At 43.0% G+C, this 24,918-nt stretch overlaps 1 protein-coding gene across 1 annotated transcript in view; it reads right to left on the reverse strand.

Annotated features, from left to right (window-relative positions):
* The window catches only part of KDM7A (lysine demethylase 7A), a 43,369-nt gene that overhangs the window by 11,901 nt on the left and 6,550 nt on the right, over nucleotides 1–24,918 (reverse strand). Inside the window, exons 2-6 of the mRNA XM_077261310.1 lie at nucleotides 14,010–14,095; nucleotides 2,795–2,912; nucleotides 2,391–2,551; nucleotides 416–557; nucleotides 115–301 (exon numbers count right to left, since the gene is read on the reverse strand). Of these exons, the coding sequence (XP_077117425.1) occupies nucleotides 115–301; nucleotides 416–557; nucleotides 2,391–2,551; nucleotides 2,795–2,912; nucleotides 14,010–14,095 (694 nt within the window). The remainder of the gene's footprint in view (nucleotides 1–114; nucleotides 302–415; nucleotides 558–2,390; nucleotides 2,552–2,794; nucleotides 2,913–14,009; nucleotides 14,096–24,918) is intronic.

Raw genomic sequence — 24,918 nt, forward strand, 5'->3', positions numbered from 1 at the left:
ATCAGAGATATTGAAGTATTTATCTCCAGTCAGTCCCATAGACTACAAACGAGGCCATGTTGCGCATGCACTGCCATCGCTCCATTCACACAGGGCACTACGTACAGCGCTTACCCATAAGACGTGATACCAGACGGAAGTGCCACCAAAGTCTATGTGGAAATCGGTGTAGCTGTCCTCCACTCCCATCAGGCAATACTTTTGAACAAAGGGCTTTGTGAAGACGGAGTCGTCCGGCCAGTAATTCTCTACCCAAGACAATTTTTTACCGATATCTGGTACTTTAACCAACTCGGACATCCTAAAATGGCAAATAAAAAAAAAATAGCCTCAGACATGTATTACAGCATCGAGGAGGACGAGGGTCAGAGGGGGGAGTGATGTACATAGGTCTACGGTTCCATCAAGAACTTACTTGGTGTCGGAGAATTCCAGGCTGATGACGTTTAATACTTTGGGTCGGTCGGCGTTCATGAAGTATTTTACAAAATTTCGGAGCTTCATCTTGCTGTCGGCTTGCCTCGCCACATCGATGACATCTATGATTTTGTCCCCACCTGCCAAAAAGGATTGCAGCAAATTAAAGGGGCGGCATATAGTATTTCAGTAAGTTGGTGTTAAGACAGGCTGGCTACATATTAGGTTTTGGTGGCAGCGGCTAACGAATGTTTATGGTGACCACCTGATGGCATTTATTAGTATAACATAGGATTGGGCATGTTGGGTTTTAATATGCCTGATCTTTTTAGAAAAAGATATACTGCTATATGAACGGTCTACTATATACAAGATCGATCTGAATTGGTGGTGGTGGCTTATGACTATGGTGGTCTTCCCCCAACAATTCCCTGATGGCGGCTGGAAGTAGCATTGGACATACTGTATTTCAACATGCCTGATCTTTTGCTCCCAGAGGAAATGGGTGACATTTAAGGTTTTTTTAGGACATGAATGGCAGAAAGTGTCTCTGTGATCCAATTCCTTCAGCTCCAGACGCATTTGCAAAGACGTGACCGAAAACAGATTTATTCCACTCGTCAAAGTGAATCCAGCAGCGAATCGTCGTGACCAAAGAGACCCCTTTTTAATTTCGCCAGGTCTCCAGGGATGGGAAAGCCTTACTCTACCTATGTCTGTCGAATCCGTGCACATCTCCGACAGAGCACATTAACATGCGCGTTTGCTTCACCCATGGGCATTGTGCCATCTGCTGTCCTAGTGGCACGGAGTGCCAGGAAGCGTTCCGGAGTATCGGATAATTGCGCCCGTAAAGTACAAACAAACAAGTAAGAGGCAGAATCCCTGTTCCAGACGTAAGAAGCGAGCCAAAAATGGAAATGGGAAAGCGGCCAAAGATAGATTAAAAAGCCTGGCATCCTGGACCTTGCCGAAAACGGGGGAACGAAGGAAGAACATATTGCGGGTTAATCCTATAGAAATCCCACAACGGCGCTGAACGAGCGCAGAGAGACGATCTTCACATAATGTATGGCTCAGACGCCGTCATCTAATTAGATCACATCCGCGGCTCACATCTGTGCAGCGGCACCGCCATGGGCACGGCGCATAGCCAGGGGCAATTACTGACATTATTATTTTTATGGGTGTGCGGTCATGAAATAAAAAAACAAAAAAGGAACAAGACATTTTGACAGGAACCTGTACACAATGGCCTAAATCTGAGACTGAAGGCAAAGTAATTACCCCAATATTTCTATCATTTCCTCAAGATAAGCGGCGGCAGAGACACCAGAGCAACTGCTCGTCATATTAAGGTTTTTGCCCCACTATAAGGGAAGGGGGTCACGACAATATTGTGGGTGACTGGCTCAATCCAGCCACTTATTACATGGCGTAATATTCACCTGAATGAGCGCTCTGTAATACCATTTTTGCCCTTAAGAGGCCACTGTAGGGAATGTGATCAAGGATCGATTCAGATTACTGATTATTTCGAATAAGCTGAGCATGGTGGAAGTCAAAATGACACTTCATTGAGGCTGCCAAGACCTTGGCACCACTTCTCCCTGAGGCTGCCAAGACCTTGGCGCCACCTTTCCCTGAGGCTGCCAAGACCTTGGTGCCACCTTTCCCTTAGGCTGCCAAGACCTTGGCGCCACTATTCCCTGAGGCTGCTAAGGCCTTAGCGCTACTTTTCCGTGAGGCTGTCAAGAATTGGTGCCACTTTTCAGTAAGGCTGCCAAGACCTTGGCACCACTTTTTCATGAAGCTTCCAAGACATTGGTGCCACTCGATACCCCTGACTAATGGTGCTCCCGGTGACTAGCCAAAATACTGGACTACATCGAGTATAACCAGGGCTTAACTTCATGTCCGCTAAGCATAGCAACCATCTTCATGGGGATCATAGAAGGTACCTGGATCCTTACCAACATATCGCTCTACGTCCATAACCGAAAAGGTGGGAGGTGGAAGCCTGAGGCCCAGGCCCTCTATCTGTGGCACGATGATTGGACTGTTGAATCCATGCTTCTCCAAGTACCGCTGTGTCAGGTGGCTGCCGTTCATCCGTAAAATGATATCATCGGCGCTGCAAAATGAGTAAGTGATGTCAATGTGTATATTTGCTATTCAAGGGGTCGCCCTATTTTTAGGGGTCATGGACGCCAACGTAAGGAACCCACTAAGGATTGCTCTCTAATTACGGGGGTCATTGTTCTTTTTGGCGATAACAGCTGATTTCAATGGTTCCTTGAACCAAAGCTTCACCCGTGTGTTTTTCGAGGGTGTGGTGTTCTTCATGTGTACCACCACTTGACGTCACCTCACATACCTTGGGAAGGACCGGGCTCGAAGTTGCTGAACAAAGGTCCTCGTTCCTGCTTGCACTGGCTTGCTGCCATCGTCCGCCTCGGTGTAGTCATGTCTATGCCAGTTCCTCCTCTTCTTCACTAGAGGAAGACAAGGATAACAATTAGTGGACACAATGGTAAAACATGGAAGGGGGCCGAGACATTTTACTACAACGGATAAGTCTTCAAGAGATTCAATGGACAGTGAAACATCAGGATAAATAGTCATTCTCATCCTTGACACTCATCCACGATAGTTCCCCCCGAACTCCCGATCCCTTTAAGGGAACCAGATACGTTGAACATGGTGTACGATCTGCAGGCGGCAGGTTATAGAGCAGAAGATGATGAGTAGATTGATATATAGAGATTTAATAATACTAATTGAAATCCCTACTCTTTCTACGCTTTAGAGTCAAGTAGGTGGGCTTAGTCACCAATTCCTAAAAATGACCACCCACTTGACTCCAAAGGATACAAACTCCAATTAAAAAAATACAAGCTCTACTGAATCCTTTCCTACTTTTTTTTTTTTTCAATCTGCTCATCTTCTCCTGTTCTATAAAATACTGATCAAGAATTCCATTACATACACAAGCTGCCAGATTCCCTTTAATGAAGACTTGTTAATTGCCATAAATCCATTTTATTTTTTTTAACGTGGTGTAAATGCCTCTGTTCTCCTGAATCAGACGTGGTTTTTCTTTTGTTCTTGCGCCTCTCCGTTCCTGAGATACAACCCTTTCTTCCTGTCAATCTAGTCTTTTTAGCCAACTGGTCGTGTACATCAACTCTTGTGGGCGTGGTCATGTATAGAACACCCACTTGGCTAACAAGAATAGTTTTTTTATACAGAGAAGAGTAGGCCATATCTCAGGAACGGCGAGGCGTAGGAAGACAAGAAAGACAACGCCGGATACAGGAGAACGGCGTCATTTACACCGGGTAAAAACCAAAATAAGCTAAAAAATACAGAAAAACTGCTTATGAGAAGAGGAGATGATTCACTTTTTTACAATGGGTGCGTGTCGTGCTTCAGTCCAAGGATGACCACGTAAATTCAATAGGGTTAAAACCCAGACTCCTAAGAGCTTCAGAATGAAGACAAAACATGGTCGCTTTTTTTCCCCTCGCCTAAAAACAAAGACACCCGTTCATGGGTTTCCCTCTTTCATTGCAGCTCGTTTACAAAGGACGAGTCAAGGCTCTTCAAAAGGGTTTTGAACCAAGTGGATAAACAAAGATGGCGAGTGTTGGTCGGTATACCAGCGTTATAGAATCATTCAACAGGATGTGTCAAGTGATTACGATCATTATGGAAATTACGCAGATGCTCATGTAACAGCTACCACTTGGCCAACCCCCAAAAGTGATAATTACTGTGGAGTCGTCAGAGCAAGAAGAAGAACAATATGCTTTCAAAACGGTGCCAAAAAGTAAAATAAAAAAGTTGAGCCTAAAACATTAAAAAAAAAATTAAGTCCCAAGGACATTCGCGATTTCAAAATTAGACACCAGAGGTTCTCCATCGACAAGGTTTCAGAGAAGTCAGGTGGCACCATGGGTGGGTGGCATCTTCACATGGCTCATATACAGGTAGGCACCAGGTGTGTATGGCGACACACCTCCGGCCACGGAAACTCCAGGTAGAAATCTGCTTTGGGTAACTGACCCATCAAGTCAAGAGTCTTCTCACACCAAACCTCAACAGGACTTGGACACAACCTAAATTTATCACCTTCAAACTCTGGTACTAGGGAACATTTTTGGGATCGTTAAAAGGTTTGCGACCAAAACATAGGTCACGTTGGACTCTCATATGAGTTAATCCCACAGAGAAGGTCAAAGAGGACCATCCATGGAGAACCTGGTCTTTACTCAAAGACTAGGAAGATATCACAGAGTAGGTCAAAGAGGCCCATCTAAGAAGAGTGGTCTTTCCTCAAAGACCAGATCATATATTTTTGAATATTTGGGATCCCCCGACCTCTCACATCGACCGGTGACACACACAAGCCGTTGGTGATCATTTCGATGGCTCTGAAGACTAATATTTCCACAACAAAAAAAAGTCCTCAGATTACTAGATAAGAAAAAACTTGGAGGACTTCATATTATTGGTTGACTCATTGAGGTTCTCCAAGACTTTTCCCAAAGATAAATTGCCCCCTTGCTACTCAAGAAAAGGATTCCAACATAGGTCTCGGGAAAAAAATAAACTGCCAAATTCCAGGCAGGCAGAAATTTTTGGATTCATAGCTACTTTTTGAAAGGTTCAATTTATTTCTTAAATCTGCCATAAAAAATGTCCAGATCTCATAAATTGTATTTTTATAGTCCACCCATGGGGTGTGGCTTACAGGGTAATTATGCATAGCAATCTAAAGACACGCCCCTGAGGATCCTGCGAGCAAGCCCTCACCTCGGTAAAGACCACATAATTAGCACTACATTAAAAAGTCATTTCTTAGGGACTGTAGTGAATTAAAAAAAAAATACAATACTCAGGGGAGAAAGGAAAAAAATAAAAAGAACAAAAAAATGGCCACTTGACGTGGAGAGGCTGTCAAAGAAGCATCTAAAGTTATATATATAAAAAAAAAGATAATGTATACTACCCTCCTGGACCGATGCCACTGCTCTGCTTCTAGCTGTGTCTCCCGCCAGACTCCAACAATTTCACCTGACCGCTGCAGCCAATCCTTGACCACTGAATGGCTGCAGCCTTCACAAGTACAGAAGTAAACAGAAGAAAAAGTGTTTCTTGCACTTGGAAAGAGAAAAGTTGTATACTAATTATACATTGGACTCAATAGTATATGAGTATACAGTAAACTCATAAGCTCCCCCTGGTGGTGGCAGCAGGCAGACAGAATTTAGTCATTCTGCTATATAGGATTTGGTCCTGTGTGAAAGAACAGACTATCCAACCGCTAAGAAAACTCACATGTCCTTCTATGGACCGACCACATGTCTCCTGACCCGAACTGGGAGAGAATGAGAGTGTTGAGTTATGGTTAAGAGACCCGTGACCGGTCCGTACCTTCACATGTGCATACAGCCTTATTTCAGGTATGACTGCAGCCTTGGAGAGGCATAAATATTAGGGATGGGTGAAACTGGACTGAGTGCGCCGCAGAGACAGAAAGCGCGCCGTCGCAGATTTTTTTTCTTTTTTTTTTTTTATCAGTTTGGGAATCCATTATTTTCAATGGGGCTCAGGTTCCGGTGAAGTTAACTGAACTTTTAATAAAGTTTTGGTCAGGTACCAGAACCCATCCCTAGTAAATCTATATATACCACTCTATAGTACAAAAAAAAAAAAAAAGGCAAAAAAACAGTAGTTCTATCAAAGTCCCCTGCCATGTAATTTGCCAATTAAAAGAAAAAAAAAAACAACACACAAAGAAAATCCAACCTTCATGTTCCCTTCTGCTAGCAGTTTGTTGGCACCGAGCCTACAGCGAGCGTTTAAACACGCTGGCGCCGAGGAGTTAAATGAAGGTAATTTAATCCCGTGTCACTCTGCACCGCAGCTCCCAGAACAAGAGATTTTTAAGTTAAAACAGTTCATTCGAAGAAGCAAATTCAGGTCAAGGTACATTAGAGGTCAAGTGCCCGGGGGCCTGGCTGCCTTCTTTCTAAACTCTCAAAGAGTCCAGATAAGGTGGGCAAGTTTCAAGATCATCATTATCACACCCTTCGGGTACAAAAAAAAATAAATTATTAAATAACAAAAAAGTAATACAATAAAATAAAAATATATACCGTATACACAGAGTGAAATAAGTATTGAACAAGTCACAAATGTTCCAAGTAAATATATTCCTAAAGGTGCTATTGACCTGAAAGTCTCACTAGATGTCGGGAACAACCCATCCAATCCACACAAGCAAAGAAATCATCCACTCATGTCCATAAAATGGTGTGTACTAATAAGAAATGACAAAGGGGAAAAAGGTTTTGAGCACATGAATAAAGAGAGGTGCAAAAACCCATGGAAAGTCCAGACACCAGAAAGCCAATCCTGACTCTTAGTGATAAATAATATCAGCTGGTGGCCTATAAAAAGGAGTCTCATTACCAAGGTGACATACAAAAAAAAAATCTCTCATGATAGGGGAAAACCAGTGAGATGTCTCAAGACCTTCACAACCTTATTGTTGAAAAAAACATAATGATGGCATTGGTTACAGAAGAATTTCTAAACTACTGGACGTTGCAGTGAGCATTGTTGGGACCATAATCCGTTGGGGGAAATAACATGTCACCAGAAACAGACCACAACCAGGTGATCTCCCAAGATTTGAGACAGAGGAGTGAAAACAATTATCAGAAGAGTTGTCCAAAAGCCAAGGACCACCTGTGGCGAGCTACATAAAAACCTTGAATCAGCAGCAAGTACAATTGTTTCAAAGAAAACAATCAGTAATGCACTCGCCCTCCACAGCCTGTATGCACGCTCACCATGCAAGACTCCATTGCCGAACAAAAAGCATGCTAAAGAGTGTTTACAGTTTGCTCAACAACATTTAGATAAGCCTGTGAAATACTGGAAGAATATAGGTCTGGTCAGGAGAGACAAAATTGAACTCTTTGGATGCCATAATACTCACCATGTTTGGAGGCCAAAAGGCACTGTATATCATCATAAAAACACCATACCTACAGTGAAGTCTGGAGGTGGGAACATCTAGGTGTGGGGCGGATTTTCAGCATATGACACTAGCAAACTTCATGTGATTGAAGGAAGAATGTACTAAGTCATTTTTGATAAAAATTTGCTGCCATCTACCAGGATGATGAAGACAAAACGAGGAGGACATTTAAGCAAGACAATGATCCCAAACACACAGACAAGGAAATGATCAACTGGTTTCTGAGAAAGAAAATAAAGCTGCGACAACAGGCCAACTGTGGCCCGCAGGGTGAGTATATTTGACCCACTCCCTCCATGTGTCATGTCTCCGTGCAGCGGGCACAATTATGTCATTACAATGCGCCCACTATGCCAAGCAGTGCAGAGAATCAGAACATGACTGGAGAAACTGGAGCAGCGGGGGAACGAGGAAAGGGGAGTATTTATTTTTTTTAAATAACTCATACTGTCACACTGTATGGGGCACTGTGTGGGGTCCATTATACAGTATGGGGCGCTGTGTGGGGTCCATTATACTGTATGGGGCGCTGTGTGGGGTCCATTATACTGTATGGTGCACTGTCGGGTCCATTATACTGCATGGGGCGCTGTGTCGAGTCTATTATACTGTATGGGGCACTGTCAGGTCCATTATACTGTATGGGGCACTGTCGGGTCCATTATACTGTATGGGGCACTGTGTCGAGTCTATTATACTGTATGGGGCACTGTGTCAGGTCCATTATACTGTATGGGGCACTGTGTCGGGTCCATTATACTGTATGGGGCACTGTGTCAGGTCCATTATACTGTATGGGGCACTGTGTCGGGTCCATTATACTGTATGGGGCACTGTGTCGGGTCCATTATACTGAATGGCACACTGTTGGGTCAATTATACTGTATGGCGCACTATGTGGGGACATTATACTGTGGTATGAAGCACTATGTGGGGACATTGTACTGTATGGAGCACTATGCAGAGGCCATTATACTGTATGGAGCATTATATGGGTCTCATACTGTATGGTGCAGTACGTGGGGCCATTACACTGTATGGAGCATTATATGGGGCTCATTACACTGTATGGAGCACTATGTTGCGCCATTATACAGGATGGAGCACTATGTGGGATTACAGTTGAGGAATCATACTGTGGTCGGCATACTTTGTCAGGGTGATTGAGGGGGGGTGGTACAGTATCCATGTGGAGGGTTATTCGTGGGACAACCCCTTTAAGTTTGTTTCCATATGAAAAGGTTCATCGTTAAATTTAATTATAAAAGGAAAAACTCCAATTCTAGACATTTCTATATAAATATCAAGATTAACCCGTGACTGTCTAAGCCTTTAATTTTGGCACTGTGTGCATTTGAGTTTGACATTCCTGCTATCAATGAAAGAACCCCCCACACTATAAAAAAAAAAAAAAAAGTACAAACAAAAACCTCAAAAGTAAATCTATAGAAATAAAGTCGGCAAGTCTAAAAAATTGTACTTTGAAAGAAAAAAATATGGCTGGCATTGTGTGCTAAAAAGCCCAGGGTCTGACTGCCGGGTGTTTGGAGGTCACGGCATTTAATGAAATTCACGCTCTCCGCAATAACAATCCACTTACTGCAAGGACAGAGAAGGGGACAATGTACAAGGTGAAACGCTCCCATCAACATTCAGAGCAGGTGAAAGTCGAAAGGTGAATGATTTATGGAAAAAAAAATATATATATATAATATTATTATTATTATTATTATTATTATATTTTTTTTTTTTTTCAGCCTCAATTCACAGCACAGAAGAGGAAAAAGAAATACAAAACACAAAAACACATAAAAACACTCCTTTTCCTAGAACCGAGCCTCGCTCTACAGATAATCCAAGGCTACGCGAATACCTCCGGAGCGCAGATATGTGACCTGTTTACATAGGACTGCAGCGATATAGCGGAAGCAGCTGTCTACACATCTCAGACGCCCCGGCACGGACCGGTTGGAGCACAGATGTGACAAAAAGGGAAAGAAAAAAAAACAGAAAAACAAAACACATTTTAGATCAATGTTTATATAGAGTTGTGGAATTATGTATCTACACTGATCACATACTGAGACTCGGCCTGTACAGCATCCCAGAGCAGCAATCAGAATTCTGCCGGTTGTTAGAAGCTCGTTCAAGCACACTGGAGGATCTGGCAGGTTCCACTTCTGCAGAATTTTTTTTTTTTTTTTCACAGCTATTTTTTTCTGTCCAAGCAACAAACACCTTTGTGGGACTTGTTAAAAGTCAATAAGGTCAAACAGGTGACGCAGGCGACCATAGTGTACTGGGGCTGATAAATCACACAGATGGACAAAGCGTAGACTGCAAGACGCAGAGACTGCAGTCCAGCAAATGAATACCACTACTTTTTTAGATTTGCAGAATCGCGAATGCTGCTCTGGACTAAGATATAGATTAAGTAATGTAATTTATGTACATAGTGACTGCACCAGCAGAATAGTGAGTGCAGCTCTGGAGTATAATACAGGATGTAACTCAGGATCAGTAATGTATGTATGTACACAGTGACTGCACCAGCAGAATAGTGAGTGCAGCTCTGGGGTATAATACAGGATGTAACTCAGGATCAGTAATGTAATGTATGTACACAGTGACTGCACCAGCAGAATAGTGAGTGCAGCTCTGGGGTATAATACAGAATGTAACTCAGGATCAATGCAGGATAAGTTATATAAATGCATCTGCAAATGCGCTTATCAAATAGAAAATTAGACCTCATGAGGCAGTTGTACTTACTTAGAAAATCTATGGAACAATGGCTGCATAATCCTGACGTTATGATGACAATTTTATGAACCTGGCTATTGATTGAAATCACTCCAGAGCTGTATTCCGTCCCTGCCCACCCAGACTGAGCAGTGTGAGATTTCAGTAGCAGGGGAGGAGGGACACTCAGGAGCTGTCCATCAGGCTAGGTTGGCAGAAATCGAGCACACATTTTCATAAAGGATTACACAACCATTCTAACGTGGATTTTTCATAGTAAGTACACCAGTCACATTAGGTCTAAGATTCATCAAATGAATGCAGTTTATTATATACACACACACACACACACACACACTGTGAACTTTCATTGTGATCCTGCCTCTGCTGATCATGTGCCTGCTGAAAACTACCTGAAAGGACAGGAAGTTGGAGTCTAAAAATCCATGTGGCTAATATGAAAATTGCAAGATCACCAATTTTTTGTACTTTTTGGTTTTGTTTTTTTTTTTTTAGAGGGATCGTGAAGAAAAAAAAAATGGCAACATTTGTTTTTTTCAAAGGTAATTTTCTTTAAATGAAGAAAAATGCCTGCTGTTACCTGACAATCTTGTATCTGGGACAGTCAACACTGCAGGCAAATTACAGGAATGTTCCTGTACGACAGGCAGAGACAGGCACCTACACCGCATCTCTGCCTAGTGCTGACTCAGAGGATTTTTGTACATTTTTTCAGCATTTTTTTAATTATTTTAAAGGGGTATTCCAGGCTCCAGAAAAAAAAAAAAAAAAAAAAAAAGTATCCCCTTATCCACTGACTAGGCGATCATTATTAGTTCGGCGATGGCTGACCATGAGCATGGCCACTTCATTGCTCATGGGACTGCTGGACATAGCAAAATGGCTGTACTCGGCCACCTCTGGACATCCCAAAAGCACGAGACCACCTCCCCAATCCCGCCTACTCCTGGGGTCCAAGAGAGGGACGATCGCCCACCCTGGGGCCCAAGAGAAGGTTGAGCGCCGACCCCCTGGGCCCAAAAGAAGGTTGAGGGCTGACCACCCCCTGGGCCCAAAAGAAGGTTGAGCGACGGCCCACTGGGCCCAAGAGAAGGTTGAGCGACGGCCCCCTGGGCCCAAGAGAAGGTTGAGCGACGGCCCCCTGGGCCCAAGAGAAGGTTCAGCGCCGGCCCCCTGGGCCCAAGAGAAGGTTCAGCGCCGGCCCCCTGGGCCCAAGAGAAGGTTCAGCGCCGGCCCCCTGGGCCCAAGAGAAGGTTCAGCGCCGGCCCCCTGGGCCCAAGAGAAGGTTCAGCGACGGCCCCCTGGGCCCAAGAGAAGCTCGAGCGACGGCCCCCTGGGCCCAAGAGAAGCTCGAGCGATGGCCCCCTGGGCCCAAGAGAAGGTCGAGCGCCGGCCCCCTGGGCCCAAGAGAGGGACGAGCGCCCGCTAAGTTACGAGCTTCCATTCAACTCCGCCTCGTCACTATTTTGCCACCAAGGGAGCAGGAGGACAGAAGTTCCCGAATGGTCGGGAGTTTTTGAGCAAAGCCAAATTCTCTGAATCGTAATGCGGCAGATCACTTATTTCCCCTCAGTCCATCTTGGAAACGTCTTTTTCTCACGGACCGATTTCCTAACATGATAATTCCAGACAGGACGCGAGGCTCGCTGCACTCAGGGCACATTACTGGAGGTCATTAAGAAGAGCCGCAGCCGACATGTCACCGAATCAATGATCCAGTTATCTCTCCATTACAGCGAATCCCGGGCTCGGAGCAGAGAGCTTAACCTCCCGCGATAATCAATTTTACTTTAAAAAAAAAAAATTCTGATGATGGAAAGCAGACTGTCTGGCTCTGCCGCCGATACACACATTAGATGACCCGGGCCATTACCATCTTGGATTACGGTGTGATTTCAATAGAATTTTTTTTTTTCCCGGAGGATATTTTTTTATCAGTGAGCACCAGTCTTAGAATCCATTTACCACGGAAGACGGCTTATAGCAGGGATCGCGCCCACGACAGAGCACGCGGGTGAGACGGTAAATACCAGAGATGCCTGCGAGCCGAGCGCCCGCATTGTCCTCACTTGCCTTTATCTGCCACAAGGCAAACACACAACGACGACTCCGCCGACAGCTCAAAATAATTACTGTCATCACGCAAGGAGAAAACAAGCAGCCGACACATCGTAAGAAAAGAAGCCGAATATACACACTACCCGCATGGTAATAATAGATTATAATAAGCTGCCGGCCATTGTATGACATTAGGATTGCATATTAATAATAAAAATAATAAAAAAATAGCAAAAATATAAAAAATATATTAAAGTGCAAACGAGCTGTCCAGAAGGGAAAATATGTTGTCAACCGAATTGTAAGAAGAAAAAACAGCTACTCAATGCCAGGTGGAAGCAGCAACAGCCCAGTATTTCCATATTCCTGAAGGACAAAACCACTCTATTTTCTATCAATATGACCCCCCTAACTATTCTGCTACATATGCGGACAGATCTGCAAGAAGTTGAAACAATCCAGTAGGTTCAGATGCTTAAAGAACAAGTCTGACCAGTTACGGTACTTAGTGAAATGCCGACCTAAGTCGTACTGTTAGGCATGTAGACAGATCTGCTACTCAATACCAGGAGGAAGCTGCAACAGCTCAACCTTTCCAGGCCTCCTCTGAACCTCTTCATATAGAAATGCCCCCTCAGCTACATAGGAGGACCGATCCGCTACTCAATACCAAGTGGAAGCTAGAAGAGCACAGCTTTTTCCGACCCCCTTAGCCGTTTTCCATACAAACATACCCCCTAATCATACAGCTGCAAATGTTAGACAGATCTGCTACTCAATACCAAGTGGGAGCTGCAACAGCCCAGTATCTCCATACTCCTAAATGACAAATCCTCCCATTTTTCTACTATTGGCCTCCTAATCTAACTGCTGCTGGTGTAGACAGATCTGCTACTCAATGTCAGGTGGAAGCTGCATCAGCTCACCTTTTACTCAGTCCTTTAAAGGCCACGTTGACCAGTTTTCTATAGGAATGTCACCCGAATCATACAGATACATATGTAGACAGATCTGCTACGTCGTACCAGGTGGAAGCTATGACAGCCCATCTTTTATCGAGCCTTTACCAGTTTTCTATAGAAACATACCCCTAATCATACAGACCTGCTGCTCAGTACCAGGTAGATGCTGCAACAGTCCAACTTCTTCCAGGTCCTGATGGGCAAATCTGTTGTGTTTTGTACTAAAATATCTGTTACATGTATAGACTGATCTGCTACTCAGTACCAGGTGGAAGCTGCAAAAGCCCAACTTTTTCCAGCACCAGAAGAACAAATCTGCCAAATTTTGTACTAAGATATCTGTCTAACTATACTGCTACATATGTAGATTGATCTGCTACTCAGTACCAGGTGGAAGCTGCAAAAGCCCAACTTTTTCTAAGGAAGGAGAAAACTAAGTCAAATAATCATGCAGGCAGGCCCAGAGCAATAAGGAGATTATCTAGACTTCCGCAACCACAAATCAAGGACTTTTGTTCATCCCTATTGAAAAAAAAAAAAAAAAAATTATCAGCTAAGGGTTTATAGGAGGCCGACCTGCACCTACAAGACTGAGCGAAGGAGGCTGACTCAGACACGCGTGGTCTACAGCCTGAAATCATGGACGCGCCTGCGGCAGCCTGCTCCTGTACTCTCCAGGAAATGTCTCATAGAAAGCTACATGTGTCATTGCAGACCGGGGGCCCCCGAGAGGCCAAATAGCTGCGTCTACTTACACTGGGAGGGCCCGTGAAGCACTTCACAGTTCGGACAGTGATAGAGGTCGATATCTGCCGCCTGATGCTCTTCAACTTTTACACAGCTGTAGGAGAGAAAGAAGAAAATAAGGAAAGTTTTAGTAAAGCATAAATTGTAAATAACACATTGACGAAGCATCATCGCTAGGTTTACCCTTATATTGACATGCTATTTGCCTCCACTAGGGCGTGATCTGTATACGGCTGTCTATAGATAAGCCCCCCCTAGTGGTGGCATTGGGTAGACAAAATTTCTAGAAGTGTAGTTTACAGTTTTCATCAAGATATACAATAGAAATTTTAAAGGGGATAGGTGAGCAATTGTTGCTTGTTGGAGCTCCCGCACCAAATCGGGAGAAGGGGGCACTTTTATTCCTGCGCAAGGTTCGACTGACGCCCCATTTATTCTTTATGAGGCAGTCAAGTGAAGCACTCAGCATTTTTTTTTCCCAGCAGCCTCATATAGAACAAATAGGTATAAAAGTGTCCCGTTGGGAAATAAAAACTTCTCTTTCTGCCGATCAGCAACAGGTGATTGTTTTCACCAGACAACGCCTTTAACAACATTGGATCAAACCCTTATGAAAGTCCACGTCCCCCTTTTTTCAAAATGGATGTGTTACCCTCCAGCACAATTACCAAGGATAACCAAATGTAAACTTCCCCTTTAACAATAGGCAACATGGAAACACGGCTGCATGCAGTCCAAACTAAATGGCAAGTTTCCTGTAGCATTTCTAGATCTGAAATATGTTGGGAGTTTCACTGTAGAGAATCCCTTTAAGAGATTTCCCTTTAAAAAAAGACCTGAAACCAGGTCAAAAGTGTTTCAGATTTTGGCAATGTTCAATTCCTGCTGCTCGGCTGAATATTTTGCTTTTTTCATTTTTAAAATCCGCCATACGGTTCCAGAGATATTGGCCTTTTTTATTTTAGTTCTGAATCCAGAAGATACGCCCCCGAGGAATCGCGTGAGCTACGCCTTCTTGGCAAAGAGCATAAAAATTGGCCCTAAATAAAAAGGCTTATATCTCTTGAACCGTATGGCGGATTTGAAAAAAGAAAAAAGTGGAATACTCAGGGGAGCAGCGGGAATAAAATAAGACCAAAATAATAGCTATATTTTGACATGGGCAGGTCCTCTTTAAAGGGAATTCCACTTTCAGGCAACTTTCTAATACAGGAATGTGGAAGGCGCTGTGGGAAACCAAGAGAAGAAGCTTCGGTCTACAGAATAGTGATCTGCAGGGGCAGTGCCTACAAATTGATGGTGATATAGATCACTTTTGGAATAATCTAGTCATGACATTCATTTGTATAAGTAAAAACATAGAAAAAACATAGCTAGGTGGACGGCCCTCTCGCTCCTTCTTGCAGCACATAACGTGCAGCAGCAGCTGTTACCAGAGTGCTGCATAAAATTGTTTGGCGACAGACCTGCCAACACTCGGATGAAAAAGTCACAACTAATCTGGAGTGAGAAGCAGATGCCAGGAGTCAGAAGACTCAAAAGGGAAAAAAAAGGGATCTTTTTCTTGAACTCCTGCCCGCGGTGGTTCTTTAACATCTCATGTCACAGTCTAAAACTTTTTACACCAATTCAGAGTTGCAATCCTCCTCTAGTCACACCCGAAGCTGCATAAAACATTTCCACAGCTTGCCCTATGAGTACTATGGACTGTAAATGTCCCTTCAGGTGCATATCCTGCCCAATAACCTCCATGTGTCAGCCTTCACTGTTCTTCTGGCATTCTATTCATGAAACAGAATTCTCAGGATGAACAGTCCTATAAATTGCTATCATATGGGGTAAAGGGGTGTGGGCAAGTAGCAAAGATACGTTTTGACCATAACGAATTAAGTCAGCAATAAATTGCTATTTTACCCTCAAACAGCAGAATTTGAATAAAAAATATAATAATAATAATAATAATAATAATAATAATTCTACTTCTCCAAAAGTAGAATTTGAAGACTAAAAAAATAATTAAAAAATATAATAAATTATTATTATTATTATTATTATTATTATACATTTTTATAGTGAAATTTATAATAATAAAAATACAAATAAAAACAATAATAATAACAATAATAATAACAAATCGTAATGCAGCATAAAATGACTTTATAAGGCATTTATTCCCCTATTAAAAAGAAAGCTACAAAATTGTGAAGATGCAGCCAAAGGGAATCTGCTGCCTCAGTGATCTCCTACCATAGAGGGATGTAAAGGAGAGAAACGCGGCTTTGATCTTAATTACAGGAAACAGGCTGCACAACGTAATTAGGGCAATTCCCTTCAAAATGCACAAAAAAAAAAAAACAACCCACAAACAACTGCAGACAGAAAATTGTATCAGTGACGGCTCCCGGCTGTGCAGACTGCAGGAGGCAGAGCAATTAGTAGATCACTGCAGTAAAATGCATGTTCAGAGCAATACCAGAACATGATCTGATGATGATCGCTCAGGATTGAGCCTTTTGCAACATGCTGGAAAGCAAGAAACACCCCTTTAAAAATTCTGGCTGCAATCAGTGTTCTCCTGTGAGGGATAAAAAGGTCCTTGGGATGTTGGCAAAATCGTACATAAATACAAAATACAGAGGGTTGATATTCCATGTTTGTAGGTCTGTGTATTCCTAATGTGATCACGGACTTATTAAACACCATTTAAAGGAGATTTATTCGATTTATTTTTTCAAATTTAAACTGAATCCCTCCCGATAGCTGCCTCTCCACTGATTCCGGAACAGTTTTTCTTTTTCTTCTATGCCCTTCTGCTCCAAAGTTATGCCCCTGAGCATTAATTGTGAAAATTTTCACTTTCAACTACATGGGCGTGTACCAGAGGACTTCTCTGTGGGCGTTTGCCATTTTTCCTCTGATGCTGGCCAATCAAAAAACGGCCACTCCTACACTGAAGTTCTACGGTGTACGCCCAGTTGGCGGAACGGAAAATTTGCACTATTATTTCAGAGGGGCATAACTTTTTAACGGAAGGTCGCAGAAGAAAAAGAAAAACGGTTCCGGAATCAGTAGAGCGGCGGAAATTGGAGGAGGTACATAAGGAAATGGACCCAACGCTGAGGGCTTTTTATTTTTTAACGTATCTGCCAAAAATGAAAAAAAATAAATAAACAGGCGGAGCTTACTTTTGCTGCCAACTTTGTTGAAAAACCCCACGTGGCCAAATTAGTTTGTCATAACCAACAGCATAATTGGAATGGAGGGGAAACAAAAGACAAAAAACAGTTCCGGAATCAGTGGAAAAAGAGGCAATCGGAGGGGGAACTTCGTTTAAATTAACAAAAAAAAAAAAAGTACAGTATATATACAGACAAAGGTCTTATTAGACATGGACAGTAGATAACCCCCACTCAAAGAAAAAAAAAGTAAAAAGAAAAAGTAAAGCGTTATCTCTGGCACTTTCCCATATGGTCAAAAAGACTTTGATGCTTATCTTCTTAGAAGGTGCCATTGCGGTCCACACCCTATTTGTGTAGTGTTTGGAGAGGTGAAAATAAACGCAAGATAAAAGACAAAAAAAAAAAAATTATATAATATAAATTAAAAAAAAAAAAGAATTATATATATATATATATATATATATATATATATATATATATATATATATATATATATATATATATATATATATATATATATATATATATATATATATATATATAAACCCTACGGCATCTTAAGGGTTTATTTGGATAAGCTATTGTTCCCTGTTATCAGACTAATCATAAGTAGAAAACAGAATTGTCCTGCTGAGGAATTGATCTAGTCTGGACTATATGGCAGCCTTTAAGTTATGTAATGATTACGGTATATAAGGCCAGGTGCTGGCGTACGTCACGGACTGTATACGGCCCACAATGTGTGATCGGACCGGGGGTCCTCATACATGTCCGACTCAGGAGACTTGCAGAAAGCACGGCCATTGCCTGTTTGTGGATAAGCCTCATGAGAATAGTGGAGACCCCCCTTGGGTGCGGTCACCATCATGGCTGACCGATTATGAAAACGCCTTGACCACAATCGCCATCATCACATTTGACAATTTCTTTGGTCAGGCAGGCCGCATTATACTGAGCAATGGCCGGTGGTCTCCTGTAGTCGCACTATGATCTACGTATAAACTGTAAAAAATAAAATAAATGGCTCTGTTTATATATGAATGTCAGGGCTCCTAGCAACCAATCGCAGAGCAGCTTTCATTTTCCCAGAGCAGTTGAAGAAATGGAATCTGAGCTCTGGTTGGTTGCCATAGGCAACACGGCCTAGTTAGTATAATGGTTGTTAGCACAGGCCGAATTTTCACAATAGGCCCCAGAATAGTGCCGTGAGGTGATCCGAACAGGCCATTATTCACCCCCGAAGTGGTTACTGATGTAACCGACACATCCTGCACTCGTCAGCCATATTTAATCACCTTTATGATCTTTTAAAGTCTCCCAGGTCAACTCTATGTGAAAACGCGATGTGTCAGTCCCCAACAAAGTACCCATCCATACCACCGGGCAGTCGTGGTAAAAAGTGCAAGGTTGACCAGCTTCAATAGGAGCTGCTCATTGGCTTAATGGAAACTATTGTTCCCTGTTATCAGCCAGAGCGACGCTGACCCAATTTAATACGGCCTATTCATCGGCCTAATGCAAAGTATTATTCTCTGTTATCAGCCAGGGCGAAGCTGACCCGTTTTAATAAGGCCAGTTCATCGGCTTAATGCAAACTATTGCTCACTGTTATCAGCCAGATCATATGATAGCTACACGCGTCCTCATCTGGTGCCATATTCTCAAAATTGGCGTGATTAGACCAACTGTGAGGCAATCCGGATAAGAAAGCAATAAACCGCCAAAGGATTAGGTGCATTGAAGGATAGATCACCGCCATATTGGGGGGGGGGGGGGGAACAAAACCTGCGAAACGCTATCACTTTGTCAGGGGATAATATGGTGAAGAATCGTAATTTATTATTTTTTTTTGAAGAATATGTTGATAAAACGCCGTATTTTGAGGCATGAAAGACGAGCCCCAGTGTGTCTCGCGCTTCAGTTACATCCTTAACAAATTGAGAAAGCGCGTCACCTATAGGAGGACAGGTCTCCCTAATTTATGAGCGGCTAACGATATACAGGCATGAGGCGCGCATTAAAGTTTCACGGGGTTGCGTTACACGGTTATGATACATGGCGGCGGCTCTTGAAAAGCAAATGGCACCGACCTCTGCTAATAATTTATGAGCGGCCATATGGCAGCGTATCGCGTGAACCTTGTGGTTGCGCAGTACAGTAAACGACGCCCACAGGGAATGGGAAAAATGTGGGTGTCTTAAAGGTGAAGGCAAAAAAAAAAAAAGTGGCGGGGGATGGGCACACGACACGTTGACTTAAATTGCTCTTTAAAGCTTCGCCTTTGATCACTTTCCACTTTAAGTGACTGTCTCAAGAGCAGCACCAGTCGATCACAACCCAAGCCGGGCCTACATTGCGCCAGGTGTAATCAAGTGGCAGAAAAGCACATCCTAACGAGAAGTCGCATGGTAGAGGCCCCTTTAAACCCTCCTAACGAGTTCCAAAAATAAAGTCTTTTTGACAAATGAAGACTTCTTGAATGCTCACAAGATCGATAACAAATCGTTTACCAGCGGTAGTCAAACATTTAAGTTAAGGGTGGTCGGTCTCCTAGGCAACAAGTTATAAACAAAAGGAAAAAAAAAAAAGTGTTGATATCTCGAAAACGAATGAGAATTTTAACAAGCATTAAATTGAAAAAGTGCTTGTTTTTACAAGCTCTATCTGGGAAAATGAAAGTAACCCTTTAAAAAGGGATTGGAAGTAGTAATCTAATCATATATGATTACATAAGAAAAAAAACAAAAACAAAAAAAAAAAAAACTAGGACCATGAAGTTGACACTCAAATTATTTTTTTCTTGTTTTGTGTGTTAAAGGGCAGCAATGATAAATATTTCACAACAAACCCGGCCAGCTCCAGCGTTGTGCTTGTAGAATGGTGAAGCAGAGACAATGGCGTCCGCGGCGGCCCCCTCGGGCGTCCTCTGTATATCACTTTAATGTCACATTCTCTATGAGGAACCTTCAGGGGCCGCAGCAAAACAAGACTCCGATACCAAGACTACAAGTCTCCCGTTGCCACGCCATATGCATCTTTTCCTGGAAGCCCTTTTATTGCTGCGCTCCTGTTATTCCTCCTGGAAATATACCAAATTTACAAGAAGAGTAAAAGGGGAAATTTAAAAGAAGCGGATATTGGACAGGTCTTTCAATGAAAGTCTAAAATATGGAGAAATAATTAGCGAGGGGTTAAAAATCTCTCCTATAAATCAGCCGAAGGAAAAAAAACAAAAAACCTGCTGATGTCAATGTTCTCAGCAAAGGCTGATCTACGATCCTTGGTTCAGCTGTGGTCCAAGCAGATGGGAAGGAAGGTGCAATTTTCCCAGAGATCGATGACCGCGCGCTGACAGTCGGATTTATCAGGCCATTCATAAGCACTTTACCGACAATTAATGCACTGCCGGTAATATGGATATATCAATCCACGGGGGCTCAATGGGCCGAACTCAAAGCATCAATGACCCCTGAAGTCATTTAGTAATTTGCAGCCTCTTTCCATAAAGAAAAATAAAAAAAAAATGATATAGATAAATATATATAGCTATGGAGTGCTAAACAAAAACTATCACACGCGAGCCAAGTTCACATAAGGACACAAGGGGAAAAAAAAAATAAAAATTTGAGGAGGGCCTACAACACTCCACGCTACCGCGTACTGCATGCCAGGTGTAGGGTTTTATACAATCCCTATATATTCAGGGGGTGAAAAAAAATAAAAAAATATTGGAGCCAGGACCTGGCCTCAGCCGAATGTGCCGTGTTCTCCCTGAGGTGCTACGCAGGAACAAAGAATGGAGGATTATATTACAATGGAGCCGAACAGGCTGCTAGGGCGCGCGTCGGTGCAGAGGTGTTAAAAGCCGCAAAGTCTCCCGTCGTTAGAGTCAAAGTGAAATCAAACGAGAAAGTAAGGCAGGTTTCAAGTAAGATTCGATATAGAAAAATCGACCTACACAGCAAGCTAAAAGTAAAAAAAATTAAAGTAAAGAAGGAGATAAAAATAGAAAATTTTGGCAAATTTGAAACCATTTTAGAACTGTAATAAACATTTAATTTTTTTACGGGATTTTCAACATGGGGTGACTAGATTGAATTCTAGAACAAAAGTTAATTGCTCGGAGGTGAGATACTCGAGAGGCCAAAACATGGCAATCAGGAGGGGATACAGTCCTCGAACCTGGGACCGGTGCCAATACAACATACCTTGACGAAAAAAAACAAACCCTGGCAATCAGACCCTAAAGCCTCGATTCGCCAAGTACGTAGTGTTCTGTCCCCGTCAGGCTCACTTCCACTTCTAGACAATGGTTTCCACAAGGGACCGTGAAGTGGAACAATCTAATCTGTTCAGAGCTCTGAAGCCAAACAGCTCGTCAGGACGGCTGGAAACAGTCAGAGACCGTTTCTAGAGCACAATTTCCATGTGCACCTGCTACCTATATACAGAAGCCGCCATTCTGAGAACTGTCAGGACTAGGAGGCTACTCATTCTATGAGGAACCTTTGCGAAAACATTACCTAAGAGCTCCGGGTCATCATCGACTCATTCCGCTCATACCTCTTCCATCACCAACCAAGGTCAAGAGACAAGCTTTTCAGGGTCAGACATCAAATGACTGACTCCTGTAGAAGGGTGCCGGTCTTAAGATGCAGTCCACGCCATCGAAAAAGCCAGAAAAATTTGGACTGGCACACAAGAAAAGCAGAGAATCTTCCAGTGGGCCTGACAGAAGACTGGCCAGATGCCTAAGATTAGAGTTCTGTAGTTCTTTAGCTGTTGATAAACTACAGCTCCCAGCATACCAAGTTTGAGTCCACTGGCTTAGCTAGATGTAGGCCAAAGGCAAATTTTTCCAACCACGTCCTATACATAAACTTGACCACCAAGCAGTGTTTTGACGGAAGGGCTGTGGAGTTGGAGACCATTTTGATGGAGTGGGTGTCATGGAAATTGAGGCGTTGGAGGTTTGGCTTACCGGCTCCACAGCCCATTTTGGTGGAGTCAGTGTCATGGAAATTGAGGAGTCGGAGTTTTGGATTACTGACTCCACAGCCCTGGTTGACGGGAAATAAGATTGACCGATATCAATGCTTCCTAATTATCGCCCCATCTGAACAACCTGACAATCTCTCGACGCACAAGTAAAATGTTCCTTCATGGACCTAAATGATTTTCAATCTTAGCTAAAAAAAAAAATAATAAAAAAAAATCGTTCTCGGCAGCACGTGTGTTGCCAAGAACAACAATAGTCGTGTTGACAATCGCTCAGTGTGTATGGAATCAAGTTTGGCCAGTCAAAAAAGGCTACTGAGAAACTGATAATCGCCTTCCTTGTAAACAATCGACGATGGTTTAACGGCCACATGATAACCTAGTCCAAGTCCCAGGTGAGAATAAAGGATCAGACACGCCGAGATCCAACATGTCCACTTACTCTCCTGACATCTGCCATAAGAACAGTAAAGGAGGCCAAACATCTTATAGAGTTGTCATCTGAATACTCAATCGCACGACAACGCTTTCTCCCAACCCAATGGTCCCGATTCATTGGGGAGGGGGTACAAAGGCTTTGCCAGACACGTTGGAAAGGGGCTCATCTCCCAGGAGGACAAAAAAAGGGAACAGATTTTTAATTTCGCTCTCCTCTACCTGAAATCATGAGTCGTAGAAGCGTCAGGAGGCCTCAAAACACACTTGTTGGTTGACCGGTCTTGACCAAAATTGTCAGATTCAGGTTAGATGACTGGACAGTTTGACACTCTGTCCGATTCAGGGAAAAAAGATTGGGCATGTCAGATTTCAACATGCTTCATCTTTTATTTTTTTCCCTCTCACAAGAGATAACTTGTTTGGCATTGGCTTGTTTCTCTCTCCCCGATGAACAGATGTCAGGATGGACAGTTTGCTTTCAACTGGATGCCCATTTGGCTAAGGAGTATGGGCAACTATACGCACATCCGTCACGGTATACGAGATCTCGGCTTATGGTCCAAGCCTTCAATTCCAAGCCAATTTGTTTTTGAAAAATTAAATTTTTCTCCAACATATATTACTCATTGCTCCTGAAGTGGCCACAACTGGTCAGTAATTGACTGCACGTCGCTGGAAGCCGGGAACTCTTCTAGACGCCAGATGGGCTCGGGAATCATTACGGCTCCTCATTACTCGCCCCGTGTATCGAAACGTTCCAAATGATTCTGCACTTCATTCCCGACACCAATCAACAGAAATTAGACACTCGCTTAGGCAAATGACGATTAAGGAAAAAAAAAAAAATTAAAGAAATCAACTAACGAGAAAAGCTCATCACGAATCTGCAGAAGAGAAAAAAAACAAAAACATAAAAATACGAGGCAGCAGGTGAGACATTATGTAAGAGCACAACCGCGGCGAGATGCCGTTTTCCGAGAGCGCTAAATATTTACACAGCAATTGATTCCAAGTGTCGCTTACACCGACAATCAATGCAGGTGCACACATGGGAACCGCCGCACATGAGCCCCGCTGATTAGCACCGCGACCGGCGGGATCTATCCTACGGCACTAATCCGCATACAGGTAAATATCAAGTTCTCCCTCATTAGGGGGCGACGGAAGAAAAATCCCTGTTCAATTTGTAAAAAACACTTCCCAAGAATCTGAATGGAATAAATCAATCGGAACATCCCAGAGCTGCATTCACAACTTTGTGTGTCGCCATTGGAAATAGTAAACACACCAGCAGAATAGTGAGTGCAGCTCTGGGGTATAATACAGGATGTAACTCAGGATCAGTAATGTATGTACACAGTGACTGCACCAGCAGAATAGTGAGTGCAGCTCTGGGGTATAATACAGGATGTAACTCAGGATCAGTAATGTAATGTATGTACACAGTGACTGCACCAGCAGAATAGTGAGTGCAGCTCTGGGGTATAATACAGGATGTAACTCAGGATCAGTAATGTAATGTATGTACACAGTGACTGCACCAGCAGAATAGTGAGTGCAGCTCTGGGGTATAATACAGGGTGTAACTCAGGATCAGTAATGTAATGTACACAGTGACTGCACCAGCAGAATAGTGAGTGCAGCTCTGGGGTATAATACAGGATGTAACTCAGGATCAGTAATGTAATGTATGTACACAGTGACTGCACCAGCAGAATAGTGAGTGCAGCTCTGGGGTATAATACAGGGTGTAACTCAGGATCAGTAATGTAATGTACACAGTGACTGCACCAGCAGAATAGTGAGTGCAGCTCTGGGATATAATACAGGATGTAACTCAGGATCAGTAATGTAATGTATGTACACAGTGACTGCACCAGCAGAATAGTGAGTGCAGCTCTGGGGTATAATACAGGATGTAACTCAGGATCAGTAATGTGTGTACACAGTGACTACACCAGCAGAATAGTGAGTGCAGCTCTGGGGTATAATACAGGATGTAACTCAGGATCAGTAATGTAATGTATGTACACAGTGACTGCACCAGCAGAATAGTGAGTGCAGCTCTGGGGTATAATACAGGATGTAACTCAGGATCAGTAATGTAACGTATGTACACAGTGATTGTACCAGCAGAATAGTGAGTGCAGCTCTGGAGTATAATACAGGAGGTAACTCAGGATCAGTAATGTAATGTATGTACACAGTGACTGCACCAGCAGAATAGTGAATGCAGCTCTGGGGTATAATACAGGATGTAACTCAGGATCAGTAATGTAATGTATGTACACAGTGACTGCAC

The sequence above is a fragment of the Ranitomeya variabilis genome, chromosome 5 (genome assembly GCF_051348905.1).
Source record: "Ranitomeya variabilis isolate aRanVar5 chromosome 5, aRanVar5.hap1, whole genome shotgun sequence".
Lineage (NCBI taxonomy): Eukaryota > Metazoa > Chordata > Amphibia > Anura > Dendrobatidae > Ranitomeya > Ranitomeya variabilis.